At 37.2% G+C, this 12528-nt stretch overlaps 1 protein-coding gene across 3 annotated transcripts in view; it reads left to right on the top strand.

Annotated features, from left to right (window-relative positions):
* The window catches only part of ADK (adenosine kinase), a 265886-nt gene that overhangs the window by 110497 nt on the left and 142861 nt on the right, over positions 1-12528 (top strand). For all 3 annotated transcript variants that reach the window (XM_021549097.2, XM_021549088.2, XM_021549106.2), the window contains exon 5: positions 10181-10353. In XM_021549097.2, the coding sequence (XP_021404772.1) occupies positions 10181-10353 (173 nt within the window). The remainder of the gene's footprint in view (positions 1-10180; positions 10354-12528) is intronic.

The following is a 12528-nucleotide window of genomic DNA, read 5'->3' as shown; positions in this document are numbered from 1 at the left end:
CCTCCAAAACATTGTTCACATGCACACTGTGGACCAGTATTCCCCTGGAACCTCAGCTTGGTCTGTTCCAGTCACAGATTTGGTGGACACAGAGCATTTCCAACTAAATGTGCTTGGAGGTCACACATGATGAATCCAGAGGCTTTTCTGTGATTTGCATGTCCTGAGGCAGTAATTTTTCAGTTGATTCACATTTTTCTTTCTTAGAAGAGGGATCATTCCTTAAGAATGTTGAACTTTGGAGGGAGAGCATTTCCATGTGGAATTGTGGATGAAGTATATGGTACAACAATTAGGAGAGGACAATCCTAAAATACTAATTCCTGAAAGGATCAACTTAAAGCCTAATATCACCTTTCCAATGTTTTGACTTGGTCTTTGAGAGGGCTCATAGTCCAGTGAGAGAAAACCTTGAATTTAGAGGGAAGACACCCTATTTTAATCTTTTTTTTTAGTACTTCTTTTCTCTTAATCTCTTGGAGAATCTTGTTTATTAACTCTGGAAGAAATAAACTCCGTATCAGCTTAGATGGAATGCTCCACCATAATACTATAAGCCTTACTTGATAAATACAATAAAGTTAAGGCTGAATTTACACTCTTTGCTACTGGGTGTGATGGTTTTCTGTTTCTTTGGAAAAATACTGTGATTCAGTAGTGCTAATCCCATCAGTTCTGATTTTTTTTTTGAGTTCTGAAACCTTTCCTGTTTTGAACTTCTACTAAAAAACCCAGTTAGTATCTGGTTAATTACTTAATTTCTACACCACTTAGCTGTTAGTGCTAAGCACTGTAGTTGGTTGCTTTCCTGACTGGATTGTCTGTCTTTGTGGCATGGGGTGACAGGCTCATGTTTACATGTTTACAACCTGAAAAGATGCTCTGTTACCTAGAAGCCAGATCTTGACATTTACATGAAGCCCATCAGTTTCTAGTAGACTATCCTGGTTTTGTTTTGTTTGGCTTTGGTTTTGTTTGTTTGGGAGGATTTTTGGTTGTTTTTTCTTTTTTGGCTGTTGTTATTAGATCTAGGTTATATCCCATTCCTTCAGAATAGATCTCCTGAAGAGATATGTCATTGTGCCAAAAGTCAACACACTCCTGAGGCACCTTCAGTGACGTCTCTGAGGGATGTCTCTGTTCAAGCATTTTGTACATTTTTCCCTCGTGGAGATTATCTACTGGTGTCCTTCCCAGCCCACACCTCCATTGTGCCCTTAGTGCAACATCTGGGCACAATGCATCATTATAGTAAAGAGTTTTAGAATCAGTATCTTCCTACACCTGCTAGGTAAACTTCTAAGGTTCAGATACTACTTGGAGTCAAGTCACTGTGGGAACCAGATGTGGAAATCAAATATTAACTGAATAAAAGAGAAGGTTGTTTAGTAGTAATGGAAAATTCTTGAAATGTACTTTGTGTGGGCAGGCTTGCAAGTAGCCATCCTTCATTCTTTGTCCAAAAAGATTGGGATTTAGAAATGGAAGGGTGAAGTGCATTTTACATTATCCAGTACTTGTTGCTGTGGCAACATAGATGCATAATTTTAAAGGCAAGCATTTTTTAGCCTTTGGGGTAGATAGCATTTAGTGTCTTTTTCCTACTTCAGATTGAGAAATGGGATTTGTGTTTTGTCAAAATTTTATAACTAGCATACATTTGCTTGAAATATGTATGTTATGTATGTTATGCTTGAAAATGTATGCTATGTTTCTAAAATGTATAATAATTTATAAATTAGTAAAAAGAATGATTTCCAATTGCTCTGGCATGCCTTTAAAATGAATGGCTTGCTATTACAACAAAAATTATAATCTGTGTTACGAGAGCTTTGGTAAATAGTTTAATGCACTGGGAATTCTTGACAACAGATAGATGAAGACCTGCCACTTTAAAAACTCCCTTGCCTTTACTGCTTTCTAACTCCAGTAGTCAAAAGCTTTTAAGCTTTAAGTGCTCTGTCATATTTGTGGGCTTTTATAGCAAAGAGTAGAGCAGACAGCAGTGATGATGGAAAACGATGGTAGGTAGACTTAAAATACTATAAAGCATAGAGACAATTGTATGTAATGCCTGGAATTGCAACCTTTTTGAATGAAATGATCAGCCATATGTGCCACCCTTATGGACCCTGTAAGAAGAAGAAAAGAAATGTACCCTATTGCTAACTGTGCATGAAATTGCAGTGTTAGAAGATATTGACCAGATGTTTCAATCTCGACAAATAGCTTGTTATGTGACTGAGTGAAAATCTCTCTGCTGCTTTGATCACATACACCTTAAAGGAAGAAGTAATTTAATAGAGGTTGTCCAAGTTCATCATTGTCAATAAACTTTGACTTGACCTTTGCCATCTGTTTTTGATACTGTTGCTGATAGAAGCTGATAGGCAGCTGTTTACAGTTTGTGCTGTGTGAATTCTGTGCTGCCAGACAATGAAAGAAGGCTCTCCACTTGTGGATTTTTTTGCTGTCCTTTTCTGAGTGTGGGTGTATTCATTGAGACTGCACATCTTTTAGCAGGGGAGTGTGGTTGACATATGCATGGGTTTTGATAAGAAAGTTTTGTTTTAATGTTAGAGCTATGCAAAATCGTACATGAAATATCCTAAAAATGTCACTTTGCAACAGCATCAGCTTCACTTAAGGAGTAGTACCTAAATACATATACAATGTTTTACACTGGAGAATTTTAATGACTTTTTAAATTGGTTATCTGTTTTTTATATCTAATTGAAGTGGTAATTCTTTACAAGTAGAGTAGGCTGAGGTAGAGTTACAGTTGCCCAGTGAGTCTGTTTTATTGTTCCATGGCATGATGTTCCATTTTCATGTTTTTTATATCCTTTTATTGACATCTGAACCCCTCTGCTTCTGACTAAAGAGGCGCAAGACTTTATGTAGTACTTTATTTGCCACTTTTCGTTATTTCACACCCAGTCTTCAAGAAGGATGTTTGTCTATTTTGATTTCTTTTACTGATAAAGATACTCCTAATCCTTACTTCATGCACAGCTTTGCAGTATTGGTGATTTTTTAAAATAAATAGTTGTATACACTGAAACAGCTGCAGAAGAATCCCAAGTAAATCTGAAATTCTTTCTGTTGTGATAAGCTTCAAGTAGCTGTTACCTGTGACAGTGATGAAGAACTGGTATGACCAGCCCTATTCTGTAGGTCTATCATCTTTCACTTGGTTTTGGGAAGGGAACGCCCAAAGGTTAAGTACAGGGAGTGACACTTTAGATCAGGCGGTGGGGAAGTGTTTGTTGTCTCATGTTCTGCCCTTCAAATGGGAATAGGACACATGGCCAGCTGTGTCTCAGCTGTGTGCCTTGTAAGGCCTTGCAGGAGACATTCTGCCTTTGGCCTCAGATAAATTGACCTTCAGAAGAGAGGCTACAGCACTTCAGGTATTTGAGGCAGAACTGTAACATTATTAATGCAGCATAAGAGTGTGATGGAGTAAGGTATTTTGGAATTAAGTGTTATTTAAAGGGTGCAGTAGAAAAGAGCACTTGCTTTTGGTCACATTGAAACTTTGGGATATGGCTACTACACAGAAAATATTCTTGTATTTCCTTGTACAGCAAGAAGCTTACAAACTAGACTAAAAATAAAACTGAACAAGCAGATGAATAGCAATGATAAATAGGGAATGGAATACAGAAGAATAGCAGCACTGAAGATAGTTATTTGGATTATAGAATTTTTTTTAAGAGACAGTTTATTAAATTTGTTTGTAAATGTAGAAGTGAATGAAGTTCAGCTCCTGAATGATTAATATTTTGATAGGCATCTTAATTTGAAAAGCTGTAGCAAGAGGCACTTGTGGCACCATGTTAAAACTAATAGATGTTCCTGTGCAGGGATTTGTATTGCACATGTTGAGCCAAATGCTGAAAAGATTTAGATATTGGTCTAAGTGCAAGGCTTTAAATAGTCGTTTCCTTTAAAAAATGTTATCACTTTTATCTAATTTGACTGGAAGTTGCTTGAGGGTGTTGTCATGCATTTTAACAATATCATTTCCTCATGCAAGATTTGGCAGCTTCAGCTGATGGTGGAAGAATTACTGTACAGGACATGGACCTCCTTTTCATAAGCCTGTTTTTATAAAGATAAGCTTATTTTTTCCTTTTCTTGTTTTTTTTTTTTTTTTTTTTCTTATATGACCACTGTGTGATAATAGCTGTCACAATGTTTAAAAATCCATCAATGAAAATAAGAGAAAGGAAGAAAATTGCAAAGGTATTGGAACAAACTATAGTAACTCACCTGTTTTCCAAGGTCTTGCTGCTGTTCTCTTGTAGCAGTGATTCTGTTAGGAGTTAGGTATACTGGGTCTGCTTGGGATGAAGTTAATTTTTCATAGCAGTCCATATGGTTCTGTGTTTTAGGTTTGTCACCAAAACAGTGTTATTTAACACAGCAATGTTTTAGCTATTGCTGAGCAGTTCATCAAGGCTTTCTCTGTTTTTTTCACTCTGCTGCCCCCAGCAAGTAGACTGTGTAGAGGTAAAGAGGTTTTGAAGGGACACAGGACAGCTGACCAAGGTGATAAACCAGGCCACATTTTCCAAGTAGCAATGGGCTCAGACAGTGCCTGGGCATCAATCTGCTGATGGAAGGTAGTGAATGAATGTCTTTGCATCATTTCTTCTTGAGCCTTGTGGTTTTTTCTCACTGTTGCACTTCTCATTTTCTCCTTTATCATTCAAAGAGGGAGGATTGAGAGTTGCTGGGTGGAGGCTTAACTACTGGTGGGTTTACCCCACCACGGTAGGGATTTTAAATGAATGTGTAATTAAATGTGTAATGGTAACAGACTTGCATTCCTTTTGAGCCCTAGGTGTATCATATCATACACAACAAATAAGTTGTGTATGATATGTGTATGATAAAAATTAATTCAGGAGCTCATTTGGAACAGTGACACTTTCTTTTTTTCGTAATGTTTTGCGTATTATCAGGCTTCTGAGTTTTTAAGATATATGATTTGATTTTTGATCCCATGTGTTCTCATTTTATATGGCCGTCTAAGATGAGTTGTGATTTAATTTCCTTTAACATCTAAAATATGCCTGAAAGTATTTCAAAGGGGTTTTAATGGACAGGGATTTAATGGACTGTATATATATTGGTGGTTGGACATAACAGGGACACAAATGGTGAGGGGCACAACAGACAGGTAAAACCTTTTGAAAAATATATGGACTCCCTCTAAAATCTAGAATATAAAAATAAAGAGTACTCTATTTCTATTTCAATTTACACTTCATGAGTAGTTGCTCACATTGTTTAGTTTAGATTTTAGCAGGCATGTTAAATCTTAGCTAATTTTAGGTCCTTGGGGTCCTCTCCTCTGTGAACTGAAATTTAAAATAAGATCAGATTTGACAGGTCATGCAGAGAAGAGTCCAGCTTCAAATAACGTACTTCAGATGCACTTCAGATGTCTGTATTCAGTGTTAATGAGTTTTGAAGATCCTTCACTGTGAAGGGCCATAATGCTTCCTGTTGTGTTGTCAGTTCCTAGGCATTTGGGATTCAAGTCTACAGCTGAAAACTCCTATGTGCAGAGAAGGTATGTCAGTCTAAGCAAAGCTTTGGATGCTTTGACGTTGTTAGTTTAAGATGACTGACAGATGTGGAAATGCACTACTAGCTGCCACTTTAAAAATTAATTCAGGAACTCAAAGCAGAGAACAGTGTGGTTGTGAGTATCTTCATCAACCTCCTTGTTCCAGTTATCAGTGTTGTCCAGTTAATGGTGGCACTTAAAGCAAAGCAGAATGTTGGAGTAAAGTGAAGTAATTTCTAAAGGATCTTTGTTACAGACAGAAGGCTATAAAGCTGCTCTAAGATTCATCTGTAGTATGTTTATTTTTTAAATCTTATGGTAATGTGTGCTGAGACCCAGCAGAAGAAAACTCTCCTTTTGCAAGGAATGTGTCTTTGCAACTGAAGACAGTGAGGTAAATTGGTAGGGTCCTCCTCTGCAGTGAACTTTGCAGGAACAGCAGAGAAAAGCTTTGAATGCAGATCAAGTGTTGTGATAGGGGATGCTGGATGCTACTCCTGTGGCAGAAGCATGGCATTCTCAAGATAAATAGCGTAAGCCTGGGGAATTCAAAGTTAAGAACTTTCCCTTTCTCTAATTGTATAAGGCCACTGATTTTCTTTCACATAATATAAGAGGCTTTTTCCTTTTTTTGGGGGGTGTGGAGGGGTATTGGTTCTCAAAAGACAGCACTGAGTATTCAATCAAAGTCAAGTCACTTCTAGTGCTAGAAATGCTTCTAGGAGTCCTTCTGTAGCTCAGAAGAAGGGAGAAGGGTTGTTTCCAAAAGCCATTTTCTCATCAGACAAAAGTGGGAAATCAGTGTACCACATCTTCGAGTCTGAGGATTTAGAAGACTGGGACATAGTTCACTCCAGGCAGTCTCAGAAAGTCACAATTTTTCAGAAGCTTTTCTTGTTACCAAGTTTTCTTGGCATCTCAACATCTTGCAAGAAAAGATGGTGCTGTTGTCTGCAATTACCACCCACTCTCTGGAACACAACGGTTCTTGCACTGATAGCTAAAGTTTGGCCAGAGAGTTCATCTTCTTTAACTCTGATCATCAAAAACCACATGAACAGATAGTCCTGCTACTGTGAACCCAAGTTAACCTCATGGAAATAAGGAGAGGAGTATTTTGTCACCTTCTAGTGTGTCTTGGAATAGCCAAGGTGCTGACTTCTTTTGCAAGTACTGGCCTCGGTATTTGATCGTAAGAAATAATGTGTCTGTAGGGGTACGGTAACCGAATATTAGATTATGCTTATTTTGAAATCAGCTGAATTTTAAGACAGGTTTGTGCTAAAGGCAAGGCATAAATATAAGAAAATAATTGAAATTAAAGTTTTCTTGGCATTCATCAGATTGCATGCAACAAAAATATGAGGAAAATGCAATCTCTTTAACACAAGAGAACATCTGAAAGGTGTTCTATTTCCTATACTCTTTTCTCTGTCACAGATGTTTATACTAACTGAAAAGGTCAGGACCTGCCCTTGTGTGTACCTGATGTCCAAGCTGTATTGACAGAAGAAAACTTTAGAGCAGAGAAACATGTTAGATTTCATAAACTACTCCTTGAGTTTCCTTTGTGGTATCCCATTCCTGAGGCTGTCGTGTTCTTTCATTATAAGTTCCTACTTTTGACACTTCTGTCTTTGGTCCATTAGCAGCCTCAAATTCCCTTGGGTGCTGATGAGGATTCATGGTGTGGCCAGGTGCCAACCTCTCCTGACCAGACTGTCAATACAGTTTGTTAGTAGCCGCCTCTGCCTAGCCAAACCTTGGATAATTAACTCATTATGCTGATTCCCGCTGAGCTGGGTCATTTTCTGTTTCTGTCTAGAGTCTTTTTCATTCAATTAAATCTTCTATTTCACATAAATCTATAAAACTAATTTTCAATCTCTATAACCATATACCTGGAATTAATGTGTGCAGTTTGCTATTGGTCTGCATATGATACTGGCTGTAATGCTGCATGGCTGCTTCACAGTGATAAACATCTCATGATGACTGACTCCCATTCCCATTTAGAATGTTTTAGCCAAAAAGTCACTAATAACAATAGTGTGTGACATAGCCCAGAGAAGTCTGTTTTTTCATATCAGGTTATTTAAACTTAAAATCCAGTTCTGGGTCAAATTAAAAAAAAAAAAATCCCCAAGTACCTGCCTTGAAGAGGCTCCCTTGTTTTTTTCACATTATGCAGAAGATGCCTGCTGTGGTTCATTCCATGAGCTGCGACTTCAGTGGTGTACCACAGAGATACTTCTATCATTCCATTTCATCAAATCTGTAATGTGATGTCTGCTTTTACCATTACTAATATGTAGCCTTGTAGCTGAGGAGAGGAGAATCAGATGGGTTCTGCTACTGACAGCACCTCACCGCCATTATTGTGGGAATAAGAGCAGATCATTCTGTTGGTAACTGGAGATCTGTGATGAGAGGGTCTTTGCAGAAACATTGTTGAACTGCTTTCCCATCTTGCTCAGTGTTGCTTAACTCATATAGTCAAATGAAAGTAATGCCTATACAGTGGGAATATCCTCTCACTATATAGTACCTGTATTTTAAATAATCATGAATATGAGTAGAGCTGCTGAGTGAGTCTGCATCACATACAGAGATTGATCTCAGGAAAGTCTGAATCATGACTTTTGATTCTCAAGTATAACTTGACTTAAATTTAAAATCAGGATCGTAACAGCTTATATATGGCATGTATCACATCTGAATTCAAACTGAGCTGGTGCCAATAGCCAAAACTTGCGATACTTGAATGGAAATTCTTTTTTCAGAGATCTATATGAAATATTAGTTACTACTGCTATAAATGTTGTCAGACTTATATATAAAGTATATATCATATGATAAAATGTTGTAAGCCTAAGGTGCAGTTTGAAGTCTTTTTTTGAAGATTTTTTTTGGGTTTGTTTCTTTGATAAATTAACTCTGTTAATTCTTGTTATTTGTGACAGTAAAGCATGCTTGCATGTGGCACAAGCCTGCAGGTACTTCTGTTCTTACCTGTGCGGAAATTTGTATTTGCTTATGGTTGGTCACAGCGGTTTTCATATTTTTAAATTATCTGTTCCACTTAATCATACCTCCAAATATAAAGGATTATTGTTCCTGAGACATCTTAAATGAACCCTGTGGAAACGCATGTTATGTATATGCAAAGGTGTCAAATACAAGGATATAATTGATACCCTTGTATGAAATGTATTCTCTTATTAGGGGTTTTCTTAATTTATATTAGAGTGGTATGGAATGGATAAGAAGAGCTTATGTATTTCATGAACGAGAGATTTAACACTGCCACTATTGGATGATAAAATCTTTTTTCTCCCTAACCTTTATACAAAATTGCTCCAAGAAAGAGACTTTGCAACTTTTGTCCACCATTGTCTTATTAATAAAGACTTTACATGACTAAAGGTTTATTTTTTTTTCCTCTCTTGCTCTTCCCTCTTGAGCTGGTGGTAATAAAGATGTGACTAAGTCAGTATTTGCAACTTAGTTACTTGACCTTTCTACAACCCACAGCTAGCGCTAATGCTGCTTTGTAATGGAGACATTATCATTTATTTAAATCTTGATTTGGAAACAATTATAAGTAGGGTTTTAGTATAGCAGAAAATTGCTGTAGCCTTTAATTCATACTATAGATTGAATGGATAAGCTTGCTGACTGTAATTAGAATGAATTATAATTACTTCAGTTGGCTGACTCACCACCAGTAGAGTAGGCCTATGATTGTTTCTTCATATGTATTTTTTTGATTCACTCTTGATTTCACATTGCTGATAAATGCTGTTTTTTAACTTAGACAAAATGGAGTTACGTTTACAGCTGAATGATACATTTGTTATGAATAAAAGGGGAACTTTATGAAATAACCTATGCCTTAGCAACATTGTGCATCTCCTCTCTTTCTTTGCAATTCAAGTGACAGAGCTGCTCTTAGTAAAGTTGGAGATTAGATACTGTCATGTGTGGTTTGACAGTGTAAAGAGGGAGCATTTACTTTTTGCATGCAATTAAATGATAGACACAAATTATTCTTTTCAGTACCACTTAGCTTTTATATATATTATGAATGTTGCATAATGTTACTTACGTTTGTCAAATGTCTTGTTTTTCTTATGTGTTATCTCTTTTTATATTTTATTTTACTTGTTTGGAGGGGTTTTGTGGGATATTTTTTCCTTTTTTTTTGTATTTCCCACAATTTTTCTTTGAAGATACCATATGTTGCTTGATTAAATGTAAGTGTAGAGGCAACTCCTTTGAGCAAGGAAACTTCTTTTTGTATACCTTGTAAAAACATACTAATGTACTTTATATATAATTAGCTACATTTATTTAGGTTTTACATTAGGTGTTACAAGCTCAGTGGGATCATTAAGGGTAAATTTTGTTTTCTCTGGTGCCCTTTCCTCCTCTGTTGTACAAGATGTTTTTTACCTCAGGTATGCAAGTGTTCTTTACATCAAAAGGTAGGCATGGAGTTAAATATGGTGAGTGGAGAGAAAAATGGCAAAAATAATATACCAGATATATTAACTTTGTTTTGTGGTTTGTTTTTTTTCTCCTGCCAATCTGCAGTGGATGATTCAGAAACCTCACAAAGCCGCAACTTTCTTCGGGTGCATTGGCAAAGATAAATTTGGAGAGATCTTGAAGAAGAAGGCTGAGGAAGCTCATGTGGATGCCCATTATTATGAGCAGAGTGAAGAACCAACAGGAACCTGTGCTGCCTGCATCACTAGTGATAACAGGTCAGGGACTTTTGATATTTTCTGAAGATACAAATGCAGTTGGCACAGTGAATGTAGCCTAATTTGCTTGTAGTATCTGGCCTTGAAAAATTGTGATTTGAATGATAAAGTGTTATCGCTGGTTTGAGACAAGACAAGACTGCCTAGGCCATAGTTTGGGGCTGGGCAGTATTAGTATACTTTCAGAAAACAGCAGTTGTATTATGGCCAGAAAGTGTGAGATAATAGTATGCTACTTCTTCATGGACTTGATAGCTTCCACTTGCTCTGGAGAGAGAAAATATGTGGGAGACAACAGCTGGTTAACAAGTATGTTTATGAAGCCTATGTGCAAGCTGATTGATACATAAGGCTTATACTTGATTGGCAAGTGAGAAATGTACCTCAGGTGATACTGAGTTTGGTGAGACACTGTGTTTAGCTGTATGCTGGTAGCTGTCAGCATATAGCCAGATTGAAAGGGTTAATTTCATTTTATATAAGAAAAAAGCTTTTAGCTTCACTATTACACTTGTTGAGAAATTCTCCTAGTACCTGCAATTGTCTACATTTTAAAAATTTCTTCCAAATTTGTCTTTTATGTTTTCATATGCTACTTTTTTGCTATTAATTTTTCTTTTCCATGGCCCTTTGCTTTCTTCTTTCACCCTCTGCTCAGAACTCTTGAACTTGTATTCTATTTCTTTGCTGATTACCTTCTGACAATTTGTTTAGAGATTTCAAATCCAGCCACTCAGGTTAGCCTTAATTTTGAGATGTTACCGGCACACATCAGCCCTCCCTGATTATGACAGCATTTAAAATTTCTGATGCCACGTACTGAATCAATAATGAAAATTGCATCAGTTACTCAGAATAATATTTTCTTTTTGGCTCAGAATAAGATAAAAATATCTGTCATTATCCTTTTTGGTCTCCCTTTGTGGCTTTCAATGCCATTGGTCCTGAGGACCTGCTCTTTTCCTTTCAAAGCAGTATCAGCAGTCAGTAGAATTTATTAATGTGAGATAGCAGTCCCCTAAATAAAGTCCACACCATAATTCCAGAGAAGTTGGTGAATGTTCTGGATAGAGTTAGAAAAGGTGGTAGACAGCAACATGAATTGAAGTGAGAGTCAGAGGATAAAGTGTTTTCTGTATGACGTGTAGAACTCTAGAACAATGTTAATTAGAGCACACATCTGAAAGAAACCCCTGCAGAAGGCAGGACCAGCTTCAAAGGTAGATCAGGTTTTTCATGGCCATGTCCAGCTGGGTTTTGAATATCTGAAAAGATAGAGGTTGCACAAGTTCTTTGGGCAAACTGTTCAAATGTTTGATTACTCTTCATAGGAGAAATTATTTTGATGGTACCTAGTTGAAGTATTCCTTCTTCCAGCTTGGGTCTGTTCTTTCTTGTGTTCAAGAATAGTCTGGTTACATCTCCTCTGTAAACTTTCATTAGATATTTGAAAAAAGCAGGAAGGTCTCCCCTTAGGTGCCTGTTCTTAAGGTTCACCCAAAGCCTTTCTGCATTTAAGTGTTCTAGCCTCCTAATAATATTGATGGCCCACTGCTGGACTCACTGCTCCATGTTAGTGTCTTGTAATGGAAAAATCAAAGCTGGACACAGAGCTCCAGATAAGTTGTGGAGACAGATTCTCCTCCTTTCTGGATATATATAACTTCCTTTGTGTTCCTGTCTGCACGTTTGCTCAAATACACCTGGATGTGATTTACCTTCTCTGTGTCATGTGCTGCTGACTCATGTTCCAAGCCTTGTTCACCAGCATCTCCAGGTCCTTCTCTGGAAAACTGTGTGGTATCTTCTTAACAGTCAGCCTATATTGTTACGTATAATTGCATGACTTTGCATTTACCTTGAAGTTTTCTGCCAGCCCAATTCTTCAGGCTGTTGCAGATCTACTGAATGACAGACAGCCCTGTCCTCCAGCTTATCAACCTGTCCCTCCCAGTTTAATGTTCTGCATAATGTCTTACTCTCTGGAATGAATGTACATACTCTGTTGGGGAAGGAAGTTCATTCGTCTTCATCTGGAGTTTTGACACTAATTATGTATACAGACTTCCCCCTTCATCTCCAAGATCCATATTCAGTTTCTCAAAAGAAGAAAAGCAATAAAGATGTTTTTGCAGTGTGATTCTCTCTATCTTCAGTCACGTAATGTCTGTGTAT

Source organism: Lonchura striata, chromosome 7, assembly GCF_046129695.1.
Source record: "Lonchura striata isolate bLonStr1 chromosome 7, bLonStr1.mat, whole genome shotgun sequence".
Lineage (NCBI taxonomy): Eukaryota > Metazoa > Chordata > Aves > Passeriformes > Estrildidae > Lonchura > Lonchura striata.
Note: the sequence above shows the minus strand (reverse complement) of the source record. Positions and strands in the feature narration are given on the sequence as shown.